The 27,246-nt window shown below is 40.1% G+C and overlaps 1 protein-coding gene and 1 long non-coding RNA gene across 44 annotated transcripts in view; one reads left to right on the top strand and one right to left on the bottom strand.

Annotated features, from left to right (window-relative positions):
- LOC144284441 (uncharacterized) overlaps positions 1-3,282 on the top strand; it is a 64,745-nt gene extending 61,463 nt beyond the window's left edge. For all 42 annotated transcript variants that reach the window (XR_013352829.1, XR_013352831.1, XR_013352828.1 and 39 more), the window contains one exon: positions 2,591-3,282. Coding sequence is in view for 1 of the 42 variants with exons in the window: in XM_077848982.1 (XP_077705108.1) it covers positions 2,591-2,596 (6 nt within the window). In the remaining 41 variants the exon portion in view is untranslated. The remainder of the gene's footprint in view (positions 1-2,590) is intronic.
- Positions 1-27,246, bottom strand: part of LOC144284446 (uncharacterized) — a 53,523-nt gene that overhangs the window by 19,470 nt on the left and 6,807 nt on the right. The gene's annotated exons all lie outside the window — the stretch shown is intronic.

Below are 27,246 nucleotides of genomic sequence, written 5' to 3'. Positions count from 1 at the left end.
GCCCGGTGTTTGATCACCGCTGGATCACCTTCCATTTTTGCTGAATTATTTAGCTTTGGGGATCTATACTATATGTACTCTCTTTGCCTTTATCCTCCGCTGCCACAAACACACAATGCACTGCTCACCTCTGATGTCAAGTTCGTGCTGAATCCTTTCGGTAGCAGTGCAGCTTTTTCCTGTCAAGTTCCGTCTTAGATATTTTACCATAAATTCTAAGCTACTTTGGAAGGTATTTTCTTCTCAGGGAAAACAGTTCTATCCCTAAGAGAAATTCTGATGCTGTTAAAAATAATCTTTTGTCTCACCTTGCTGCATTAAAATTCATCTGAGTGGCAAAATCCAAATGAAACTCAGATAAGCAGATTAAGAAACTTATTGTAAGGATCGTGTGGTCTCTAATGGAACTCAAGGAAGAACTGAATAGCCAGGACTTGGGACGGTGTCTCATGGTAAAAACAAGTCATTTCTGAGCATCATAGACAATTCCCACAGAAGAGGAAATCCACGTGAGCTGGCCAGGGAACCCCCAGAAATGTCCATCATGTGAGCTGCTGAGTGAGTGCACAAGATCTGTGGCCATTTCAGGTGGGTCACTGAGTACACATAACGCTTTTACTTATAACTGTTTTTCAGATTTTTAAAAAAGACAATCATTGCTTCACTTGGGGAAAAAAATGGGGAAAAAAAAAACCCTTATCATTCAAGTGAGATAAGGATGAGAGAAGAAATAATTCATTTTAAACTAATGATGCCAGAAATTATGTTGCCCTTGAAGTGATGATCTTAAAGGCCTAATATTTACTCGGTGTTGCCTTTCCTAGCACTTTCTGTGCACCTGCTACATGCCCCTGTGAGATATGTAATAAATAATCAGCTCCTACAAAATATGAGCTGCAGGGTAGGAAGGCTCAGGACAGGGACTGAGCAGATATCGGCTCTCCTTGTTCTCCCCTCTGGCCCATAGAAGGCACCCCTTTAGATAAGGAGTAGCGATCCTCTGGTGCACAGGTGGTCTTTCTGTCTGTCTTTCTGTTTTTATCCATCTATCTACCAATCTTTTTAAATAGGCTTTAATTCCCTTTTTTAATTCTTGTATGAAACTATGTGGTGGCCACGGCTGCAGCCTGGGGCCTCTGCTCAGAGACTGTGGTGCGGTCTTCACAAGATTCACAAGATCGCCAGTGAGTCCCTGAGAGGGACACCTGGTGAACACTCTCTTTTTCTAGAGATTAGGGCAGAGGTATCTGTAGGTCTTGGAAGTGGCATCCTAAGTGGCCTTGGCAAAGCGGCCCACGGTGGTGGCACAGCTGAGGCGTATCAGTTGTCCACACCAGATGCCCGTGGCTTCCAGGGCTCGGGGCCCAGGTGCCGTCACTGCCCCAGGCACGAGCCACAGCAGCCGGCCACCCTGCACGGGACCCGCCACCCTGCACGCGACCGGCCATAAGGATGGGAGATAAATCTACAGGATCCAAGGTCTGGGTCAATTAGTAAAGCTCTTGGATGTCATTCTGGGGAAGACCAAAAGGATGCTAGAGGGGGTCGTTGATCAAATGTAAGCCCTCCCAATCCCTAAAACAGTAAGAGAATCATAGGCTTTTGTTGGTTAATTGGGTTACTGGAGACCTCTTATCCCATTCTGGCACAGATACTAAGACATTTATATGCCTTGGTTAAGAAGGGAAACCAAGGGGGTTGGGTGCTAAACAGCAAGAGGCTTTCTTACTGGCAAAATTGGTAGTAAAACAAGTACAGACCCTGGGGGGTATTAATGCCAGATGTGAGTTATGAATGTAAGTTCATACTCAGAGGGTTTGGCCAGGGCTTGTGGCAAGGACAAAATGGGAAATCAATTATAATTATTTTCATAAGTTCAATAAGAAACTGTTTTCCTTTTAAGATGACACCATTAGAAATATTAGTTATATTACCAAGGCTTTGATTGAAATGCTATATTTGAGAGAGAGATGCTTAGACTCCGTTATAACAAGATAGGTTTATGGAACTCAGGTTGACTTTATGCAGCCAGTGAAGCCCCTTGGAAAAAAATTGCCCTGGTACCTTGCTTACCGTGTTCCTGGGAGCTTTACCAGGTAAGTAAGGGAGGTCACTTTCGCAGGCTCAGGAACTTTGGGAGATTTGGGGGGACCTCGAGAAAAGAGGAAGCAATCAAACCTGTAGATATTGCTGGCAAGTCTGATGATGAATATTTGACTTGGCTCTTAGACTTGGAAGGCTGTTAAAGGCTCACTCTGAAATTCTTTATGGAAAGTTCTAGCAAAGCCAATTTAAAAGAATCTAAATGGTCAGTCACTATTCTTGCTACCCTTATGCAAATAGGCCAACTTTGTTAAACCTGACTTGTTTTACAGACAACTTAATTTTGCTACCTTTGCTAGAAATGGGGCCGACTTTAGTGAAGAAAGACAAAATTGTTTTCCTAACATACCTCTATGGGTGTTAGATTCTAGTTCTGATTAATTGTCCTTGAGTGTTTATCATTTATCTATAAAACCAGGCTGGATCCTGAATTCTGGTTTCTTTGCATACCTGGCTAATTTTCTATCTGATTGCTTGCACACAACAGGCCTGACTTTGAAAGCCCACCTGCAGGCCTGCCTCCTGAAATGAGACCGACCACTGCTTCATCGAACCGACCTAATTTACCTTGTTATGAAATGTGGAACAGGTGCTAAGACTCTCCAGGAGAGGTCCTAAAGGATGGCTCTCCGAAGGGTGGGGCTCAACTTACCACTAGGAACATCTGCAATTGGATGGAAGACAGTTTCATTGCTCAAATCACGATTGTGCCCCTTCTCAGCTGGAAGTAGCTAGAGTGATCGTCACTCCTACATGTCAAGAAGGAGGAATGGTGAAAGCCAGGGGTGGCACTGGCTCATGGAGACCAAACAGCGACTGTGCTAAAACAAGACTTGTCATATCTATTGCCTGTAAACATTCGTCTTCTGGCCCCTAGTCTCACGTTGCTGACATTCCTTTCTGGTGCATCAGGAAATGTCTCCCTGTCATGGACCACCACTTACATGGAAGCTCACAATTACTACCACCATTGAGTCAGAGGAAGGGATCACTTTACCAGGTCACTCATGTTGCTCTTTATATTGATGCTGTCAGGTAGGAAAGTCCCCTCCCCATATCTGACCCTAGGGTTCTTATGGCAGATTGACCTGCAAGAATGATAGTCGGTAAAGATGTTGACAGTGGGGTGGAGGAGTGCTGACAACACTGACTCCATCTTTGGCCCTCCATCTTACGCTCCCCTCTGGCATACAGATGGTGTCACTTTCTATCTTTCATTTTTAAAATATATTTTAAAATTTATTTATTCATGAGAGACACAGAGAGAGAGGCAGAGACACAGGCAGAGGGAGAAGCAGGCTCCATGCAGGGAGCCTGACGTGGGACTCGATCCTGGGTCTCCAGGATCACACCCTGGGCTGAAGGTGGTGCTAAACCGCTGAGCCACCCGGGCTGCCCCCTCTTCCACCTTCTAACAGAGTTATTTTGCCATTTCATATATGAGAGACCTGAGTCTGGGTGTTAAGAACTCATCTAAGTTTTCACATCTAGCAACGATTAAACTATCTTTCAGGCTACAAAGACTAGGATTAAAGTGTTCCCCCTGTAATACGGAGGATATTTTTAATAGAATAGTTCCTTAAAAACACTGTGGCCTTATCTAAAAGCAAATTTTTTGTCCAAATGAGAACAGTCTTGAGCACAGATCCGTCCAAATCCCTGGAAGGGGCCGGCAGGGGCTCGGCTCCTCATCTTTAGATGTGTCAGCACCATCTAGTGGTTAAAACAAAGAAGTTACAGACCTAGTGAGTTAACTTTCTTCATTGGACAACTATCCCCATTTTTCAGGGTGACTCAGACTACTTTGAGTCTTCCAATTAAAAACAAAAATGACAAAATGTGTTTATCTCCTTTTTACTTCGGAAAAAGTCTTCAAATACTAAGAAGACAGAGTACAAAAGGCGGGGCCTGACTAAGCAGAGGAAGCGAAGAGCAACAGCCCACTGGAGGCTGCAACTGACGGAAGCGGAGGCTCTGCACCGAGGCTTTATGATGTCTGAGTGCAGGCTTGAGGCCAGAGGCTGGAAGGGGGGGTGAATTAAAACCATCCTTCACCCTGCTACCCTCTAGGAGTCAGGAGGTTTACACTGGGGTGAATTTGAACTCAAGGACAGCAGGCCCTGCTTAGACCAGGAGGATACAGAAGGAAAATCCAGACCCCGAATGGTGCATCCTCAACTCCTTCCCACACTTGGCTCCCACGTTCTTTTCTGGAGGAACCAAAGGGCACTGGGGGAAAATCTGGCCATCCAGAAGTCCCTCCGGGAAAAGGCTGCTGTCTTCCATGAAGCCAGCGTTCACCAACCCATCCCTACTTGTTTCTGTCTCCCTCTCTCTGAAATGAGTGGATGGCCCAAAGTCATCACAAATTTGGAGAAAACATGCAATTTGAAAAATGAAGGCCATCTCAAAAAAAAAATGAAGATGAAAATCAACAAAAAATTAGTGGAAACAGAATCTACAAGGAGGGAGACAAAAGTTCCACTTAGTATTGTTGTTAACCTTAGAAAAGGGCCAGTTATTTCACCAGCAAAAGATGGGGTTTTTTGGGGGGTGGGGGGTGGGGATCAGTTCAGGACAATCTGCCACAAAGCTGGAGCCAAGTCTGGAGAACAAAGGAGAGGCTTGCTTTCTTGAGAAGAGGGGTCCGTTGGGAAGGCTGTTATAAGCTGAAAGTCCATTGGAGTAGCCTGGGAGCTCCGAGTGTGGTGGCTTCTCGTTGGCTGAGCTGTTGCCTGGAGGATGAGGAAAGCATCTCTTCCTCTGGCTGGAGTAGTAGAGTAGCATCCACTTACAAGGTCAAGTACATCTCTTGTTGGGTCTGCAATTGATTACAAGCCATACAGTATGAAAGCTCCCTTGCTGAAACCTTCCGACTCTATTTTAGTGAGGTTGCCCATTACTGATGTTTATGTTTCCCCCTTTTGATCAACATCTTTCCTTGAAAGCATTGCTGATCAACAGTCAAGTTCCTTATATTTCGTGGTTTTGTTCTCCATGTCGGGAAGGACCTTTCCTGGCTGCCATGTCTCACATGGAAGGGAAAGTGCAGAGTGGTTCCAACCATAAGCCCATTTGGGTAACAGGGAGAGTTAGGGAGAAATGCTCAGGAACTTCCTGTATCTTCCCCAGAGAGTGAGTGCTGAAACCAGTATCACTTTATTGCACATCCTCTCTGCAAAAGATTGATAAACAACAAGTCCAGAATCAAAAGCAATGTGGTGATTCCAAATTGTGTGTTGGTTCTAGACCAGGGCCCTAGATCTGAAAGTAGCCAACTGAGAACCTTTATTAGCACTTCCTTAGGGAGGAAAAGCTTCTCCTTGTGAAGGCAAACGTGGAGTCACCTATGCTTCCTGGAAGTCTCCTCTTGAAGTGACTATGAGGCAGAAGCATTGAATGAAATAACCAAGCACATTTGGGAAGATACAGCCCATGCACAAACACAAAGCAATAGTTAACAAACTTTTTGCAAGAATTGCAAAACTTCAAAGACATTTTAAAACTGTATTATTTCAAAAGAGCTGTTTAGAACCCTATGTGTGATCAGTAATAGTCTGTAGTTTTAAATTCAGAAACAATGAATTTGGATAGGGATCCAGAGTCCATTAGTAATTCAAGTAAAAGAAAATTTTGTGAATTCTGAACCTTGTAACTCTTCGGAAATGCTCACAGGATCATAAGCTGTTTTTGAAAATGTTATAAATCCAAAGAAGATTCCTCCTTTTGCAAGAGATTGGGAAATGCAGCTAAAGGGTATTTTCTTTTCACAAGAGAGCTAGAAGAATCAACAGTGAGGAAAAAGGTATATAGGCTGGTCTGGACATCTTGGGAAAGCTGTCTCTCCAGATCTTGTCTGTTTCACCAAGAAATCTTTAATCTTAGGTCACCAGATGGCGTGTGGGTCCAGTCAGGGTTTGGTGCTTTTTACAGATGTGCCATATGGATCCAGGTTATTCTCTGGAGTTTGGTGGCCAGGTTTTGGGTAGCAGTACCTGATGAGGGCCTTTCCAGAAAAATTGAAGATTGTCTTTCTGGAGGTATCTTTTCCAATAGGCAAAATCAGGTTGCAAGGTGTGATGCTTAAGATCATTGTTCCCTAGGAGTGCACTGTGAAAAGACTGCTCTACCAAAGCATGGTTATTTTTAATAGAAGTAACTAGACCTTTACGATATTGAAGTATCCTCTTTATCAACCTGGGTCAAAAGAGGAGCAGTCAAGTGCAATGGACATCCTGTGACTGTCTCAAAGGGTGAGAGTTTCTAAGTTCCAAAGTGGGTGGATCTGAGATTTAGAAGGCCCAATAGCAATGCCTTTGGCCAAAGTAGTTGGAGGGTCTCTATAAATATTGCCAGTTGAGTGTTAATAGTGCAGTTATTGTGTTCAACTAATCCTGAGAATGGAGGATGACATGCACAAATGGATGTGTTGTAATACTAGCCAAACAGTGTAGACTGGCCAGTGAAATGGGTTCCCCAATTACTATGCACTTCAAGAGAGGTTCCCCAGGTGGGGATAAATTTTTTCTAATAGAATTGGCCTATCTACAGGGAAAACTTTGGACCAGTGAGAAAACATGCAAACCATGACTAAAGCCTACTTCTGTCCATGAGATGAGGGAAATAGCATGAAACCCATTTGCCAAAACTCAAAAGGTCTATTGGACAATTAAAAATATCCACAGGTAGTATGGACAGGTTTCCCAGAATTGTATTTTGGACAAGTGTGACAAGCAAGGTAGACAGTCTTGTTGTAGCCTTCTTAATATTTCTCTACAAATATTGGCCCATGAATGCTATGATGGAGAGCAGTGATTTAATACATGTACAAAGTACTTACAAAGTAGTAGGAATTTTAGAATGTCAGGTAGAGCAAGATTGTTGTTTGGTTCAAATTAGAGTTCTCTCTTTTTATCGAAGCAACAGTTATGAGATTTCCAATATTGTTTCTCCTTTTCTGGGGCCAAGTGTTGGGCATCTCTGGTCAATTTTTCCAAATTATAATTTGGAAGAACTCCCTTTGGAGGATGGCAGAGGTTCGGCTATCGTCTCCCTGAGAGCAGCATTTTTGGCAGAAACATCAGCAGAATGGTTTCCTTTGGCCTCCAGAGAGTGGAGTCTCTAATGCCCAGGAACCTTAGTAATAGCTAGAGCTGCCGGCAAAAGTATAACATCTGGTAAATTTTAGACAAAGGAGCCACTTTGAATCTTATCTTCATTGGAGGTAAGGAGACCTTGCTGCTTCCATAACGTTCCAAAATCATAAGCTACCCCAAAGGCATACCGACTATCAATATAAATATTTATGGTTTTACCCGTGGCTAAAAAGAAGCTTGTATAAAAGTTAGATGAATAACTCAGCCTTCTTGGGCTGAACTGGCCAGAGGTAAAGGTGCTGCCTCAGGGACTCCCAAGGGAGTTGCAGTAGCACGCCCAGCATGATATTTACCATTTCCATCCTTTAAATAAGAACCATCAGTAAACCATGAAAAGTCTACATTGGTTAGAACTTTCTAAAAATTGTCACAGGGAACCAAAAGGTGATCTGTCAACATTAAGTAGTTAGCAGGGAGTTCATCCATGAAGGAGTAGGGAAGGGTGGCAGGGTTAAGGCTACCGTAATGAGAAAAAGTTAACGGGAGGAGCAGTTAATAGGAGAATGTCCTAGGAGGTGAGGCAGTAGGCTGGACAGGGTTAGGTGGGATGAGGCTTCAGAAGGGATTTGCTGTACAGGACACAAGGATGCTTAAAGGAAACCCTTGGCTGCTCCCTCAGTGGCCTTAATCCAAAAGGCGGTGGCAGGAATGGCTCTAAGGCAAGGTGGATGTCCCCAAGCCACCACAGGGCCTAGTTGTTGGCTACAATACCCTATGGGATGATGATAGTCCCCCAGTTTTAGTCAAGCACTCCAAGGACATTCCCTCCCTTTCATGTCAAAGAGAAGTTGATGATTAGGATGTCTGAGGGCAGGGGGCTTTCTTAGATTTTTCTTTCAGGTCTCAAAGACTGTGTCCCCCTCGGTTTCCCAATAGTAGGTTAGGCTTGTCCCTTTTTACCAAAGTATTCAGAGGCTGAGTCTAGAGAGAGAAGTTTGGAATCCAACTTTTAAAAAATTCCAGTATAGTTATGTATTCCAGTACAGTGTTATGTTAGTTTCCGGTGTGTAATATAGTGATCCTACAATTCTGCAGTCTGTGTTCCTCATGATAAGTGTACTCGTAACCCCCTTCACCTGTTTGACCCATCCCCCCCACCTCCCCTCTGGTGACCAGCAGTTTGTTCTCTATAGTTAAGAGTCTGGGTTTTTGTTAGGCTCTTTTTTCCTTTGTTTGTTTGTTTTGTTTCTTAAATTCTATATGTGAGTAAAATCATGTGGTTGTCTTTCTCTGGCTTGTTTCACTTAGCATCATTCCTTGTAGATCCGTCCACGTTGTTGAGAATGGCAAGATCTCATTGTTTTTTTTAAATGTGTAATATTCCATTATATATATACCCGGCATCTTTACCCATTCATCTCTCGGTGGACATGGGTTGCTTCCATAGACTTAGGTTGTTGTAAATAATGCTGCAATGAACATAGGAGTGCGTATATATTTTTGAATTAGTGTTTTCCTATCTTCTGGGTAAATAATAGTGGAATTACTGGATAAGATGGTAGTTGTATTTTTAATTTTTTAGGAACCTCCACAGTGGCTGTACCAGTTTGCAGTGGCACCAACAAAGCACACATCCTCACCTACACTTGTTTCTTGTGTTTTTGATTTTAGCTATTATGACAGGTGTAAGGTGATATCTCATTGTGGTTTTGATTTGCATTTCTCTGATGATGAGTGATGTTGAGCATATTTTCGTGTGTCTGTTGGCCATCTGTATGCCCTTGGGAAAATACCTGTTCATGTCTTATGCCTGTTTTTAAATTAGATTATTTTTGGGGTAGTGTTTTATAAATTCTTTATATATTTTGGATACTAACCTGTTGTTGGACATGTCATTTGCTAATATCTTCTCCCAGTCGGTCAGCAGCTTGTCTTTTTGTTTTGTTGATTGTTTCGTTTGCTGTGCAAAAGCTTTTTATTTTGGTGTAGTCCCAATAACTGATGTTTGCTTTTCTTTCCTTTGCCTCAGGAGACATAAGTAGAAAAACTTTGCTCTTGCTGATATCAGAGAAATTACCACCTGTGCTCTCCCCTAGGATTTTTATAGTTTCAGGTCTGACATTTAGGTCCTTAATCCATTTAGAGTTTACTTTTGTGTGTGGTGTAAGAGGGTGGTCCTGTTTCATTCTTTTGCAAGCAGCTGTCCAGTTTTCTCAGTACTACTTGTTGAAGAGATTGACTTTTTCCTAGTATGTATTCTTATCCCTTTTGTCATAGATTAATTGAGCATAAAAGCATGTGTTTGTTTCTGGGCTCTCTATTCTGTTCCATTGATCTATGTGTCTATTTTTTGTGCCAGGACCATACTGTTTTGATTACTACAGCTTTGTAGTATAACTTGAAATCTGGGATTATGACACATTCAGTGATATTGTTCTTCAAGATTGCTTTGGCTAATATTCAGGGTTTGTTTTGCTTTTTTTATTGTGGTGGTGTTTCCATACAAATTTTAGAATTGTGTGCTCTAGGTCTGTGAAAAATGCTTTTGGTATTTTGGTAGGGAGTGCACTAAATCTGTAGATTGCTTTAGGTAGTATAGATATTTTAACAATATTGGGTATCCCAATCCATGAGCCTGGAATATCTTTCCACTTGTTTTGTTTTCAATTTCTTTCAACAGTGTTTTATAGTTTTCGGAGCACAAGATTTTCACCATCTTCGTTAAGTTTATTCCTAGGTATTTTGTTCTTTTTGGTGCAATTGTAAATGGGATTGTTTTCTTAATTTCTCTTTCTACTACTTCATTATTAGTGTATTAGAAATGCAATGGATTTCTGTGCATTGATTTTTGTATCCCAGATTTTACTGAATTCATTTATCAGTTCTAATAGGCTTTTGGTGGAATCTTTAGAGTTTTGATATATAATATCATGTCATCTGCAAATAGAGTTTTACATCTTCCTTACCAATTTGGATGCCTTTTATTTCTCTTTATTGTTTAATTGCTGTGGTCCTAGCCACAGTACTATATTGAATGAAAGTGATGAAAATGGACAACCTTGTCTTGTTCCTGACCTTAGGGAAAAAGCTGTTTTTCCCCTTTGAGGATGACATCAGTTGTGAGTTTTTCATAATATTGTCATAATCTTTTTTTGAGTGTTGGTTGTTATTTCTCCTCTTTAATTTCTGATTTTGAGTCCTCCTCTCCCTCTTTTTGATGATTCTAGCCAAAGGCTTATCAATTTTCTTGATCTTTTCAAAGAACAAGCTCTTAGTTTCATTGATCTGTTTGTTTGTTTAGTTTCTATTTTTTTTCTGCTCTAATCTTTATTAGAGGCATACAAGATAGTATGCCTATAGCAGTGTGTATTAAGTTGATCTAGATTTAAGCTTGAACCCCTTTGTTACTCCTCTTCCTCCCCTTCCCACCAGGTTTTGAGTATATGGAGTCATACTTTACACCCTTTTATTTTGTGAATCTCTTGACTGATTTTTATAGATATACTTAATTCGACTGCTTTGGTACTTCCTACTTACTCCCACTCATGTTCTTTCCACTCAAACAGTCCCATTTAATATTTCTTGTAGGGCTGGCTTAGTGGTCATGAATGAAAAAAAAAATTTGTCTGGAAACTCTTTATCTTTCCTTCTATTCTGAATGATGGTCTTACTGGATAGAGTATTCTTTATTGCAAGTTTTGTTTTCTTTCAGCACTCTGATTACATCATGCCACTCCCTTCTGGCCTGCAAAGATTCTGCTAAAAAATCAGCTGGTAGCTCTATAGGAGTTCCATCCATTGTATGTAACTGTTTTCCTTTATCTTGCTGCTTTTAAAATTCTGTCTTTATCACTACTTTTTGCCATTTTAATTATGTGTCTTGGTGTGGATCTCCTTGGGTTGATCTTTGTTGGGGGCTCTCTGGGCCTCCTGGATCTGGATTTTTGTTTCTTTCCTCAGATTTAGGAAGTTTTCAGCTATTATTCAAATGTTCTGCCCTCTTTACTCTCTCTTTTCCTTCCGGGATCCCTATAATGTGAATGTTGCTACACTTCATGGTGTCATTGAGTTCCTTAAGTCTATTTTCATTTGTTATTGTTTTTTTTTTTCTCTCTTTTGTTCAACTGGATTGTTCTCCATTACTCTGTCCTCCAGGTCACTGATCCATTGATGGGCATCCTCTAGTCTACTGTTTATTCCATCTAGTGAATTTTCAATTTCAGTAATTAAGTTCTTCATCTCTGATTGGTCCTTTCTTATGTTTTCATCTCCTTGTTGAGGATCTCACTGAGATTCTCCACTCTTTTCTCAAGTCCAATCAGTACCTTTATAATGACAATTGCTCTAAATTCTCTATTGGGTATATTACTTATCTCCATTTTGTTTAGCTTTCTTGCTGTGTTTTTGTCCTATTCTTTCATTTGGCACATATTCTTCTGTCTCCTCATTTTGTCTAAATCTCTGTTTCTATGTGTTGGGAAAGTCAGCTATGTCTCCAGCTCTTAGAAGTAGTGGCCTTATGAAGAACAGGTCCTGTAGAGCCCTGCAATACAATGTCTGCTATTCACCAGATCCTGGCACTTCAGGGGTGTCTCCTATGTCTGTTGCATGCACCCTACTGTTGTGGCTGAGCAGTGTTTGCCTTCAGTCTAGTCATCTGCAATGGTTCTCTTTGCCTGTCCCTGTGGCATTTAGTGTATCAGTGTGGGGCTGCCTTGGGCTTGGATTGAGTCGGACCAAGCGTTTGCCAGAGCTGAGGTCACAGCAAACTGCAACGTGCTCTCCCTGTGTTGTCCCCTGCACAACAGGGGTGGTGGATGTTGTTGGTGGGTGGGGACAGTCAGGCCAGATGTCTTCCCCCAGCCCACTGCTGGGAGTGTGGTTATCTTTCCCTTTTCCCTTAGCAGGAATCACTCTGGGATGGTACTGACTCCTGTCAGAGCTGCTTGCACACTGCCAGGCTTTTGGCACCACTTTGGGTGGTCCCTTGCCAGACGTCTATTGGAGGGGTAGGTCCACAGGAGAATGCAGGGAGGGTGCTGTGGTGTAGTGGCTCCAGGTCCCCTCTCAGAACCGACCTGGAGCCACTTTAGAAAACTTTTCACACAGGTCTGGAGGGAGCAAGTCCTCAGGAGAGCACTGGGTTGGGATATGTGGTGTCAGCTAGGTGGGTCCTCTGGGGAAGGAAGCCTGCAACAGCCTGGGATGAGGTTAGCCAGGCTGAAGGGGAAAGGTCTACAGAAGTCTGGGGATGGGTCCTATAGTCTGAATAAGGTTTGCCAGGATGTGTCATGGGGGAAGGAGCCCCAGCCTGGTTGGAGGGGGCAGGAGAACATAGGGGCATTGGGCTGTTAGCAGGTTAGGTGGAGAGTGTTTGAGCTGCTCTTGTTCTCACAGGTGTCCATGTGTCTAGGCTGGGGAGTGAGGAGAGGGAAATAATGCCTTTCTGCCAGCCCCTTTGTTCTGGAGAAGTCTCCTAAAGTTCTCTGCTCCTCCAGCACATGTTCTGGGATTAGCTAATACCCCAAACTGTTGCTTCTATGCTGTCTCTTTAAGGGTGAGGACTCAGTTTCCTGTTGTCCTCCTGGCTGTCCCAGAGCAGAACCTGCTGATCTTGAAAGTTCTAGGTGTTAAGCCCTACTGATTGTAAGAACTCATGAGATTAGGCCCCCTTGGTTTTCACAGCCAAATGTCAGGAATTTGCCTTCCCCAGGTGAGTTCCCTGTGCCTGGGGGTTTCTAATGTAAGGGTCTGTTTCTCTCCACACCCACAGGTGTCCCTCCCTCCCATGGACAGTGCCGTGGCTCCATTGAGCTTCTCACTGTCTCTGCCCTTCCTACCATCTTTAATGTGGCCTCTTGTCTACATTTAGCGATAGAGCATCTGTTTTGCCAGGCTTTGGGGCATTTTCTGGGCTATGTACACTGATGTGGGCGTCATCTGGGTGTATCCGTGGGATGAGGTGAGCTTAGGGTCCCCCTACTCTGCCATCTAGCCTGGAAATCCAACCATGTAATCTTAGAATCCAATTTTGGCAATAGCCAGTCAGTCTAAGAAAGCCTCAAAACTGGCCCCTCCTTTTAGGTTTTGGGAAACTCAAGATGCCTTGAACTTGATCTGGATCCAAACCTAGTCCTTGTTCTGAGGTCAGATACCCTAAATATCTAACAGGAGTTTGAGCAAACCACAACTTTTCTTTGGAGACCTTGTGTCTCTTTAAGTCCAAAAGCTTTAACAGATGGTTGCTATCTTCCTATGAAGAGGATTGAGAAGGGGAGCAGAGGAGCAGATCACCTAAATTTTATAACAAAGTAGAACCTACAGAAAAGTTTCTATCATCCAAATCGGCCTTTAAGGTTTGTGAAAAGTTATGCTCCGTGTAACTCTGTGGCATTGCTGTTCTGTGATCACCGTTCTTTCCAAGTGAAGGCAAAAAAAATACTGGCTATCCTTATCAACTAGAATACTGAAACATGTATCACAAAGGTCAATTACAGTGAAAAAAAAATTTTTAGTGGGACTGGATGTCAGTATATGACTGTTGGGAATACTCATATTCCTGAGGAATAGCAGTGCTAGACAAATCCCCATCCTTGGCCACTGGGTTTTCTCACAGATAAAATAGGGGTATTACAGGAACTAGTACCAGGAATAATAAGGCCCTGAGCCTCGTAGTCCCCTATTTAGGGCTTGTTGCCCTGAAAGGCTTCCTTATAGGGTAATGATTAATTCTAGAGAGAGGTCTTGAGGTAGATACCTCCTGATGGGAGGTACACTGTAGATTCCGCCAATATCAGTTGAAGATTCCACCCATAAAGAGGGTGGTAGCTGATCCCATAGAAATAAATGATCAGGGCAGCCTGGGTGGCTCAGCAGTTTAGCGCTGCCTGCAGCCCAGGGCCTGATCCTGGGGACCCGGGATCGAGTCCCACATCAGACTCCCTGCATGGAGCCTGCTTCTCTCTCTGCTTGTGTCTCTGCCTCTCTCTCTCTCTCTGTCTCTCATGAATAAATAAATAAAATCTTAAAAAAAAAAAGAAATGATCAGCAATTGCAGACTCAGCTATAGTGTCATCAGAGACAGAACAAAGACAAGATGCCGAAGGGTCATTTATTTCCCCTTGTTCGCTATATTTTGGTTACAACTGTAAAATACTGATTTTTTCCCCCCTTTTGAGAAAACTTGTGGCATGACATTTTCCTAAGAAACGTCAGCCCAGTAAATGAATAGGGGCAGAAGAACTAAGGAAAAAAGAGTGTGAATCTCTCAAAGCATCTAGACAGAAAGGAATAGGTTCCTAGACAGGAACCTGGTGAGGTTTACCAGAGACTCCCACTATTTGAGCTGTTTTGGTGCTCTGAGGCCAGGGCTGCTTTAGAGCAGTGGGGTTAAGCACTGAGGGTGTCGCTCTAGTGTCAATAAGGACAGGGCCTTTCATTCCCAATCTGGAGAGTAGTGTCCCCAAGCTGATTAAGAGAGGATTCGGAAGAGCCTCCGAATTTCCTCAGAGACCCATCCTCGGGACTTACAACGACATTGAGAAGGTTGGCTACAGGGCTGAAGGCACCTGAAGCTCTCAAATTTCTTACAATCTTTTTTCCAATGTCCTGGTTTCTTGCAATAATAGCTTCTAGTTTTGTTGAGGGACTTTCGTTTGCTGGAGTTGGGCATTGAAAATGTTAGCAGTCCTTCCTCCAGGTGACTGATGGAGCGGGTGAGCAAGCTGTTTTGCCAGGTGAGTTAAATCTAGAGTGGACTGATCTACTTTTCCATTTTATCCTGGTCCCTCTAACTAAAAGAGAAAGATCCCAGTTTAACGCATTAATAAGTATAGTTAAATGCTACCTGGTTGAATTCAACATCTAAAGGGAGCCCAGAATTTTCTTTAAAGACAATTTGGAGTCTGTTGTAATAATCATGAATGGATTCAACAGGCTTTTGGGTATAAGCCTGAATTTTGTTCCAATCAACAGACTTAGGAAAAGCCATTATAATTGCTCAGTGAAGATCTCCAGCAGGTTTTCTAAGATCTTGCCAAAAGTTAGGGATCTGTTTCTCTAAATTCTATTCAGGGTATTCCCATTGGGCTAGTTTCATCCAACGTTAGCCTGGCCCTCACTATAAAGCATGTGGACCAATTGATATATATCTGAGAAACCGGGTTGGTAAGTCTGAATCACTATGTTAAATTCTTTAGCAAACGTATGGGGGTGCTCCGTCACTTGAGAAAGCTCTTTAACTTGCAATTCAGCCTTAGACCAGGGAACATGAGAACCTTGGGTTCTATATAGATTTTCAGAAGACTTAACTTTAAAGGGGCAGGTTTTAATAGGTTCAGAAGAGGAGGTAGCAGAGGGAGTTTCAGAGACAAGGAAGAAGTGAGTCCAAATGAGCTCCGTGGGTACTGCACCTGTTTGCTCACCCGCCCTGGAGCTGTTGGGGTCTACCCTGAATCCCTTCTCTGATCACCTAGTAAAATAAGTTGTGGCAAAACTCTAGGCAAGTCTGAGGAACAAAGGAGAGGCACACTTAAGGAGAAAGAGTGTAAGTTGGGAAGGCTGTTATGAACCAAATGGCCTAGTGTTTACCAAAACCCAAGTTCAGTTGCTTGCCAATGGACAGCCAATACTCAAGAACCAAGCATTGGTAGGAAAGGAAAGGTTGTCTTATTTAGGAACGCAGCAACCTGGAAAGATGGTGGGCTAATGTCCAAAGACCATCTCCCAAGTCCCAGACAGAGCAGGGAGTTTTTAAGGGAGAGACACAGAGGAGTAGGGAGGTTTTTTGTGCAGGGGAAGCATTCTTGATGTGAACTCAAGCACACATGTGACCATCAGGGAAAGCTGTTTTCTAGCATGGTCAAGCTGAATCTTCTGGAACACCCGGGTCCTTGTTTTCCTAGGGTTAGTGTTCTGTCAAAATCTCAAGCTATATTTAGTCAAATTATAAGCTCTAGGGACCCCTGGGTGGCTCAGTGGCTGAGCATCTGCCTTCAGCTCGGTGCATGATCCTGAGGTCACAGGATCGAGCCCCATATCAGGCTCCCTACAGGGAGCATGCTTCTGCCTCTCTCTCTCTCTCTCTCTCTCTCTCTCTCTCTGTGTGTCTTTTATGAATAAATACATAAAATCTTTTTTAAAAAGTTATAAGCTTTAGCTTATATAACCTGGCAAAGGTTAATGGGTTAAAGACATGTAGGGTTTATGCTACTTGGAACACAGTTATAGGAGTAAGCTGGGAGTTCAAAGTCTGGTGGCTTTTCATTGGCTGAGCTATTGCGGATGAGGAAAGCATCCCTTCCTCCAGCTGGAGTAGCAGAATAGTATCCATGTGCAAGGTCAAATCCATGTAAGGTCAAACATGGCTCTTCCTGTTGGGTCTGCAACTGACTACAAGTGGTGTGGTGTGAGAGCTCCCCCTGTCAGGACCTCCTGACTGTTTCAGTGAGACTTCTCATTACTAATTTGGACAGTCAGAAGAAAATGTGTGTTTTGTTTTTTAAAGAAATCAGAAAAAATAGAGAATTCATTGAAATTTATAAAAATGGTCATTTAAATAATAAATTTGGAAGGTTAAGATTGAGGAAATTCTAGGAATTCCACGAACATAAAAAAGTAGCTAGAAAATTAGAAGACAAAAGAAATTAGAAGTTGAGAGCAAAGCTAAGTGGGGAAAATGTGTCTAAATGGGATTTTCAAAAAAAAGAAGAGAAAGCAGATGTGTGATTTCAGTGATGTCCCTGGGTGGGGCCTTTGGATCACTTATTATGGTGAGTGATGTAGGAAGGACGTTAGAGTTCGAAGCCAACAGCCAAGAAAGAGTTCTTGGGATGTCTTTGGTGCAAAAAGGTGATTTTAGTAAAGCACGAGGACAGGACCGTGGGCAGAAAGAGCTGTACGGGACCATAAGGAATGGCCCATTATATCCTTTCAAGTTGGGAGGGGGTTAGGGAGAATGTAAAGTCTCCCAGGTATTTTGGAAACAAGGTTTCCAGAATTCTGAGAAGGCTGGCTATTGTTAGGAAAAGATCATTTACTACGGCTTAGTAAAAACTCAGTCACAAGCCCCTTCAGATGTATATCATGGGTCATTTGCTTGGGGGATGATCGCCAACATGAATTTTGGGAGGTAGAGATAAAGGAAGTTTCCAAAGGAATTTTTATGTGAAAGTGGGCTTACAGGGTCCTGAGGGTTGGGCTAAGATTGCCTTTTGCTCCTAGCAAACTATTAATAGTGAGCAGCTGAGTTCCTAGAGGAATGTCACTCTGCCTGTTTCAAGGACTTGTCAATGGGCTGTAGGTAGTAAGGAGATTTAATAATTTTTCTTCTGCCTTTGTTTCCTGCATCAGTGGGTACTTGGTAAACCTTTCAATAAAGCGACTGGTTATCCCACTCTGGGAAATGTTCTCGCAGAGCTTCCCACGTCAGCAGAAATAAAGCTCATTGTCATTTTTAAAAATGTATTTTTTATTTTAGTTCCAGGATATTTAACACAGTGTTATATTAGTTTCAGGTGTATGATATAGTGATTCAACAATTCCCCAGATCACCTGGTGCTCATTTGACAAGTGCACTTGTTAATCCCCATCAGCTATTTCACCCCCCACCCCCCACCTCTCCTCTGGTAACCATCACTTTCTTTTCTATAGTTAAGTCTGTTTCTTGGTTTGCCTCTCTCGCGCTCTTCCCCGCCCCCCTTCACTCATTTATTTTGCTTTTTATTTTCCACATAGGAGTGAAATCATATGCTGTTTGTCTTTCTATGACTTATTTCACTAACATTATACTCTCTCGCTCCATCCATGTCATTGCAAACAGTAAGATTTCGTTCTTTCTTTTTGGTGAATGATGTTCCATCGTGTATATATACCCATTCATCAACCAATGGACACTTGGGCTGCTTCCATGTCTTGGCTTTTATAAATAATGCTGCTATAAACATCAGGGTATCCGTTTAAATTAGTGTTTTATATTTAGGTAAATATCCCCTAGTATGATTACTGGATTGTAGGGTAGTTCTATTTTTCTTTTTGAGGAACATCCGTACTGTTTTCCATAGTGGCTATACCAGTTTGCATTCCCACCAACAATGCAGGAAGGTTCCTTTTTCTCCACATCCTCCCCAACACTTGTTTTTTTTTTTTTTTTTTCTTGTTTTTTAGTCTAAACCTTCTTACACGTGTGAGGTGATATCTCATTATAGTTCTGATTTGCATTCCCCTGATGGTAAGTCATGATGAGCATCTTTCCTTTTGTCTGTTGGCCATCTAGATGTCTTCTTTGGAGAAAGGGCTGTTTATATCTTCTCTCATTTTTAAATTGGATTATTTGGTTTTTGGGTGTTGAGCTGTGTATGTTCTTTATATATTTTGGATACTAACCCTTTATTGGATGTATCATGTAAAAATATTTTCTCTGATTCGGGAGGTTGTCTTTTAGTTTTTCTGGTTGTTTCCTTCGCTGGGCAGAAACCTTTTATTTTGATGTAGTGGCAATAGTTTATTTTTTTTATTTCTCTCGCCTCAGGAGATGTACCTAGAAAAATGTTATGACCAGTGTCAAGATCTTACTACCTAAAAAAAAAAAAAAAAAAAAAAAAGATCTTACTACCTGTGCTCTATTCTAGGAATTTTATGGTTTCAGGTCTCACTTTTAGGTCTTTAATCCATTTTGAGTTTGTGTTAAAAAGTGTACAGTGTACAGTGTACAGTGTTAAAAAGTGATATAGTTATATTCTTTTGCATGTAGCAGACCAGTTTTCCCAACACCATTTGTTGAAGAGACCTTTTCCCATTGGATATTCTTTCCTGCTTTGTTGAAGATTAATTGACCATACAATTGTGAGTCTATTTCTGGGTTTTCCATTCTGTTCCATTGATCTATGTGTCTATTTTTGTGCTAGGACCATACTATTTTGATCACTACAGCTTTGGATTGCATAGACATCTTAACATCTTGGTTCATCCAATCCATGAGCATGGAATGTCTTTCCATTTCTTTGTGTCATTTCAATTTCTTTCATCTGTGTTTTATAGTTTTCAGAGTACAGATCTTTCACTTCTTTAGTTTTTTTTTTCCCTAGGTAGTATCTTATTTTTGGTACAGTTGTAAATGGGATTGTTTTCTTAATTTCTCTTTCTGCTGCTTCATTATTAGTGTATAGAAATGCAACAGATTTCTGCACATTGTTTTTTTTTGTTTTTAATCCTGTGACTTTAACTAAATTCATTTATCAGTTCCATTAGGTTTTTTTTGGTGAAGCTTTTTGGGTTTTCTATATAGAGTATCAGGTCATCTGTAAATAATAATAGTATATAGTATAGTTTTACTTCTTTAGCAATTTGGACACCTTTTATTTCTTTTTGTTGGCTAATTGCTGTAGCTAAGACTTCCAGTACTATGTTGAATTGAAGTGGTAGAGTGGATATCCTTGTCTTATTCCTGACCTTAGCGGGGAAGCTATCAGTTTTTGCCCATTGAGAATGATGTTCACTGTGGGTTTTTCATATATTATCTTTATTATGTTGAGGTATGTTCCCTCTAGACCTACTTTGTTGAGAGCTTTTATCTTGAATGGATATACTTATTTATTTATTTATTTATTTTATTATTTTTTTAAAAGATTTTATTTATTTATTCATGATAGTCACACACACACACAGAGAGAGAGAGAGAGAGAGAGAGGCAGAGACACAGGCAGAGGGAGAAGCAGGCGCCATGCAGGGAGCCCGACGTGGGATTCGATCCCGGGTCTCCAGGATCGCGCCCTGGGCCAAAGGCAGGCACCAAACCGCTGCGCCACCCAGGGATCCCGGATATACTTTTTTAAATGCTTTTTCTGTGTCTATTGAAATTATCATAAGATTTTTGTTCTTTCTCTTGTTGATGGGATGTATTATATTGATTGATTTGTGAACATTGAACCACTTTGCATCCCAGGAATAAATCCTACTTGATTGTGGTGAATAATTGGTTTTAATGTATTTTTGGACTCAGTGTGCTAATATTTTGTTGAAGATTTTTGTACCTATGTTCATCAGAGAGATTGGCCTATTCTTGTGGTGTCTTTATCTGATTTTGGTATCAGGTGATGCCTCATAGAACGAGTTTGGAAGTTTTCTGTCTTCTATTTTTTTGGAATAGTTTAAGAAGAATAGGTATTAACTCTTCATTAAATCTTTGGTAGAATTTACCTGCGAAGCCATCTGGTTCTGGGCTTTTGTTTTGGGCGAGTTTGTTGTTGTTGTTGTTGCTGTTGCTGTTACTGTTTCAATGTCCTTGCTGGTAATCAATCAGTTCATGTTTTCTATTTCTTCCTACTTCAGTTTTAGGATTTTATATGTTTCTAGGAATTTCTCCATTTCTTCTATGTTGTCTAATTTATTAGCATATAATTTTTCATAATCTCTTACAATTGTATTTACAGTGGTGTTTCTTTCATTTCTGATTTTGAGTCCTTCCTTCCTCTTTGTGGTGAATCTGGCTAGAGTTTTATCAATTTTGTTGATCTTTTTGAACAAAGCTCCTTGTCTCATCAATATCTTCTACTGTTTGTTTTTGTTTTTGTTTTTTTAGTTTCTATGTCAGTTTTTTCTGCTTTAATTTTCCTCCTTCTGGTTTGGTGTTCCATTCGTTGTTCTTTTTCTAGCTCCTTTAGATGTAAGGTTAGGTTGTTTATATTAGACTTTTCTTGCTGCTTGAGCTAGGCTTATAGTGCTATAAACTTCCCTTTAAGAACCACTTTTGCTGCATCCCGAGGTTTTGGACTGTTGTGTTTTCATTTTTGTTTGTTTCCATGTACTTCTTGATTTCTTCTTTGATTCTTGGTTGACCCTTTCATGTTACTGAATATCCATGTATTTGTGGTCTTTCCAGATTTTTTTTTTTTTTTTTTTTTTGTGGTTAATTTCTAGTTTCATAGTGCTGTGGTCAGAAAAGATGCATGATATGACTGATCTTTTTGAATTTGTTGAAGCTTGTTTTGTGATCTATGTGATATATTCTAAAGAATGTTCCATGTATACTTGAAAAGAGTGTGTATTCTGGACAAAGCTCATATTTAAATGCTTCATAATACTCTATTGTCCATAACTAAATAGCATATTTAACTATCCCTTCTTCTACTGGTGAGCATTTGTATTTTCTATTTCTTGGCATTATAAATAATGTTGCTATAAACATTCTATAATCCTTGTCCTTGTCTCTAAGAAATATACCTCAAAACAAAATTTCTGGATTGCAGACTATGAACATTTTTAATTTAAACTGCAAAGATTCCTTCTTCCCAACACACTAATTTATACTGTCACCAGCAGAGTTCAAGGGTGCCATTTCCCCATCCCTTAGTTAATACTAGATGCTAATGATCTTTTAAATTGTTTTCTAACCTAATAGGTTATAAAAATGATGTATTATTATTATCTTAATTTGCATTTTCCTGACAATGATTGAGGTTGAACAATTTATCATTTGTATTTCTTGTCCTGTATTCTGTGGGTTGGCCATTCATATGCTTTGAAGATTTCTATTGGATTATTTTTTCTTACCAATTTATAGGAGCTATTTATGTGTTCTGCATAGAGCCTTTTATCTTACAAGTTATCAATGTTTTATTCTAATCAGTTCTGTCTTTTGGATTTAGGATGTCTCAATTATACAGAAGTGTATAATAAGTATGTAGTCAAAATTATCTAAGTTTTTGTGTCTTATCTGCAAGGTTAAAATATACTTTTTAAAAATAAAAAAATAAAAAAAAAATAAAATATACTTTTATATATTTTCCTACAAATCTTTTGTTACTTCTTTATGTTTAGCACTTTATTCTTCAGGAATTAACTCTGGATAGAGTAACAAACAGTCTTATTTTCCTATGTTTTCCTAAGTGAATTAACTGGCAGCAACACTATTTATTGAATAACCTAAGCTTTTCTCATTGAAGTGGAATGACTGTATAATGAATGGTATGAGAGTGATCTGACCCATTGTTCTACTTGTCTATTCTAGGCCAATGACATGTTTTTCTTATTACTCATCATAGTTTTATGTTATATTTTAATGCTGGTTTAAGATATGCTCCCTCTTCTTTTTAAAACAATTATAAATTAACCTAATTTATATTTTTAGTCCTTTTTTTTTTTTTTTTTTTTTCTTTCTGGAGTGTTGAAAACCATTTCAATCATTTTAACCACCCTTCCTGTTCTTTTCTCTAGGATTGCTGTAGAAGCAAGGGGATGAGATGGCCACAGGGCACCATCTCAGGGACCTATTTATGTAAAATTGTGGTATATTCACTGCATTACATTCGGCTTCTTTCCTAGAAAGCCTGGAGTTTTACTTTTTTTTTTTCTTTTTTAAATTTGTTGAGCCATTTTTTCCACTAGGGCTACTATCCAAAGGAGGAGAATCACAGCACAACAGAAATAAGTAAAAATACAATGATATATCGAACTATTTATCACAAAAGAAGGAAGTCTATGTTCTTTATTGAGAGTTTAGATGGGTTTTTCCAAGACTGTTGGATCCTTCACATTTAGTGAATCTTATATCTGCTTTATATTTCCCTTCCAAATGTTAGATGGCCCAGTCTACTCAGTGAATGCCTATATTCTATTAACAAGACATTGAACAGATTCCTTGTAAACTATAACCCTGGTTTTACTGTGTCAAAGAGTTTTTGTCCTTTTTCCTGAATTGGCTTTCATTATAAAGAGTTCTTCATTTATCTGATAATACCTTTTGATGAGTCATCAAGATTAAATAGCACCACTCTGAAAATTCCTCTTGCCACCCAAACACAGGGTTTTGCCCATTTGACTCAATCATCTATCTGAATTTGGTAAACAAGTTCTCTTAGGTTACTAGAGATGAAATCTTCATGATTTGTCATTTAGGTTTGCCCTAAAACAAAGGCATTAACACCAGACATTCTACAAAGAAGACAAACTGATTACTAGTTTTTTGTTCTCATCATGTTTAACTCCTAGCATTTATTTTATCAATACATAAACTAGTTTGAAGCAGAGATAAATATATGTATTTCTTTGCATTTATGGGGTAATCAAACATTATACGTGTCGATGCATGGAAGCTTATGAAATTTCAGATGGTATCTGAATCATTTCTCATCTAGGAGGTTGGCAGACACATCCCAGGCTAACAGTGAGCTTTTGTGCCCAAGTGTACCTGTCTTCCTCAGTAATTACTGTAGTTTATAGAGAATTCTAGGTTTCTGTTCATGCTGCTCCGAGTTCATTCCTCTTCACCATTTAAACACATTTCATCTTTAAGACAGGCTAGAGTCCCTGATTCCAGGAGCCTTGCACAACACCATAGCCAACCCAGCACTCCAGAGGATTAAGTGACCATCTTTATAATTTACATAATGCTGGCAAATCGAAATTCAATAAAAAATAATAATAAAAAATTTACATAATGCCCCGGGTGTTTCTCCATTCATTGTTTCCACTATAAAGAGCTCTCCCTGAGGGCAGGGATTTGGTGTTATTTTTGTTGCCATGCATTTGGTGGGACAGACTAGGTGATCATTGCATGAATGAATACAGAAAACACAGTTGGGGACGCCTGGGTGGCTCTGTGGTTAAGCATCTGCCTTTGGCTCATTCTAGGCTCTGTGGTTAAGCATCTGCCTTTGGCTCATTCTAGGACTCCTGGAGTCCTAGAATCGAGTCCCCCATCGGGCTCCCGGTAGGGAGCCTGCTTCTCCCTCTGCCTGTGTCTCTGCCTCTCTTTCTCTCTCTCTCTCTCTCTCTCTGTCTCTCATGAATAAATAAATATAATCTTAAAAAAAATAAAAAGAAAAGAAAAAAAAACCACTTTCAGTTGCCCTGAAAGAATATTAAAATGTGGTTCTATAGCCAAAGCTCTCCTGGACCTCTGTGATTTCTCAGATTGTGGGGTCAAGGACTGGCTTGAATTTAAGATGTGATGGATGTCAGAGTGGACCACAGCAATGACCGTGTCAAACACAGTCATTAAGAGGCATAAAGAACAATAACATGGTAATAGATCATTGAAGGAGAATCCTCAGGTAATTTCCTGAGCCTAAAAGCAGGGGTCAACAGTATCAATGAAAGGAGAAAACCTGCCAGCTCAGCTAGCTCACAGAAATGCAGATGTCTTTAGGATCAGACAACTGTTTTAAAAAGTTCAATTTGAACATGGCTCAGTCGATTAAGCATCTGCTTTGGGCTCATATCATGATCCCAAGGTCCTGGGATTGAGCCTGAGTTGGGGAGCCCGCTCCTCCCTCTCCCTTTGCCCCTCCCCCTGCTTGTGCCGCTCTGTCTCTAATAGATAAAATATTTTTTTAAAAAGTTCAATTTGACAACTCACTGCAATATTTCATACTTTACACCGTCAGCAGCAAGAAAGTATCAACCAAATGAGGTATAAACTAGTAAGATTGGGTTAAGGATGAAAATGTGCCTGCCACATCTTGTCTTTAAATGGTATCATTTTAAGAGACAGCATGAAGCTTGAGATTTGGTTTTTATTCATCTATTAGTGTCAATTGTTACGAATTTTGGATCTTTGAAAGCTCATGGGGGAATTTTTAGATTTATTAATATTTATTGCTACAACTGAGGAAATGTGGCAGATGGTGCTTCCTACCGCATTGTTTTTCTTCCAAATTTCTACCAATTTAGTATGAAGAAACTTCCAGTGAGCCTCTTCTGTCTAAAAACATGTCCAAACAGTGAACAGAGCGCTTGTAGGGTTGGATAATTGGAATGATGGGAAAATTCTGCTTCTTGTTTTTTAAAATTCTATATTTAATTTTCTTTTAAAGATGTGCATTATACTTAACACAAATGACTGAACAATCATCTAAATCAGCGTATGGTGGATAGTCCACCTAACCCTCACTTTTCAGGGTTTAGGCAGTATTCTTCACTGCATTTACAAGTCTTTCTCCCAGGGGGGAGGAGTCGTAGCCTTGACACCCACCAGCAAGTCCCCTTATTTCCTCTTATTTTCCACCCCTCAAGGGACTCCTCAGGAAAACAGGCTAGAAAGAGCTCTGAAAGCTGGACATTTCAGCCTGCAGTTGATCTTCCTGAACACTAGGTGGCATTTGTGTGTCTCTATAGGGAAATCATCTAGGCAGAAATTTTTAGAAATTAGAAACATTTGACAAATCAACAGATTAACCCAAGGAGAAATGGAGTATAGGTGTTTTTTTCACACACTTTTGTGAACAGATCAGAAAATTTTATCTTGGTAAGAAATTCTATTTTCTCAATTAGGAAAAGAAAATATTCTAATTTCTGTCTGAACATCCCCATATTTAAACTCTAAATTCGTATATAAGATTACGGCCATTGACTTAACAATCAAAATGTATATAGTATATGCATACTTATCTCCTTCCAAATCTTTCGGTGCCCCTATGTGGTAAAAAAAAAAAAAGTCAAGACCTATCTTGGACTTACCCTCCCCCACAGAGTAACTGAAAAACAGATTTCCTTCCAAATTTTGGGTTACGTTGCAAATCAATCTTCCATCAGTTTAACACAAGACAGCACAAACCTCAGCCCTAACCAGTTCCTGGGTTTTCCCAATAGTTGAAAGTGATGCCACCACACTTAGATTCAGGATCTTTTTTGACCTTCCTAATGTGTGTGCTGGGTCCTCTTAAGACATACTCACAAATGCATTACTGATAAGCGCAAAAAAAGAAAAGATGTAACACACATGTCTACTAACAGGAGAAGAAAGAAATTGTGGTAGGTTCATAGAATGGAATGCTATACAGCAAGAAAAATGAACAAACTATAATGTTGATTGAAATAAACTGGACAAAACGATATTTCATTTTCATAAATTCAAAAATAGGCAGAATGAATCAAAGGCATAGAAGTTAAGGAAATAGTTAAATCTGGGGAGGAGGTAAGGTTAGCAATTCACAGTGAGTACAAGAGGAACTTCTAGGTACAAGTTATGTTCTTATTCTTCAACCGGATACCTTCATTTTGTTATCACAAAATGTTAAGCTATACATTTATGGTCTGTTCACTTTTCTACATATCTGCTATACTTTGAATTAAAAAGTTAAAACACATATAAATTTTTTCTTACCACTTCTGAACAACCCAGAGATTTAAAATCAACAGGAATGAGATTTTATTATCTAAAAGCTATCCAATAGCAACAAGTTCAACAAACGGTAGATTGGACGGCTGATTTCAACTACTACTTAAAGCTATTTTGATATTCTGGCTGTGGATATTTTTCTTATAAACTTTTGAATGCAGAAACAACATGGGGTCAGTCTAATGTGAGCAGCTCTTTGTGGTCTATTATGCAGGGTGAGATGAATAGATGAATATCTGATAAGGGATGCTTTCTAGGAGAAGGTCCTAGTTCTTTCTAATGCCTTTATAATTTGACACCGCTGCCCCTTCAACCTGGCTTAGGCCCCCATCACCCCTCCCCCATTCTCTTTTTGGCCAAACTATAAGCCATGAAAAACTCCCCGTAGTTTTGCTGACCCTTTTATGTGGACAACCCCCCCCCACACACACACACACACCTGTCCAATGCTGGCCTTTATCACTTACCTGCTATGCTCTCTTCATCTACTTCACAGCTGCCACCTACTCCCCAGATAGCACAGCCAATCCTGGCACATTAATTGGGCACCTAACTCATCTATAGACTTTTTTCCTACTAAACTATAAGCTTCAGAAGGCTGATACAAGTAACGCAAAAACCTGTCCCAACGTTGAGCACAAGGTACATGTTAATGCATATTTTTAGAGCCTAAGTGATAAGTGTGTCACTTACAGACTTCTAGATTTTCTCTATTTGGCATTCCTAACCTTCATAGTCAACAATATGAAACACAGGTAGCATTAGAATCTGCAAAATTAAGAATGAAAATAACTTAAGGACTGCATTGTCCTAATAAATACAGATACCTATGACTTCATAAAGTTTTTATTTCCTTGTAGATCCCATTGTTTTAATTTTGAATGTTAAATTTAAAACGTTAATTTCAATGTAATTAACAGAGTGTTATTAGTT

Source organism: Canis aureus, chromosome 15, assembly GCF_053574225.1.
Source record: "Canis aureus isolate CA01 chromosome 15, VMU_Caureus_v.1.0, whole genome shotgun sequence".
Classification (NCBI taxonomy): domain Eukaryota; kingdom Metazoa; phylum Chordata; class Mammalia; order Carnivora; family Canidae; genus Canis; species Canis aureus.
The sequence above is the reverse complement of the archived record's forward strand: the minus strand, read 5'-3'. Positions and strand labels throughout refer to the sequence as shown.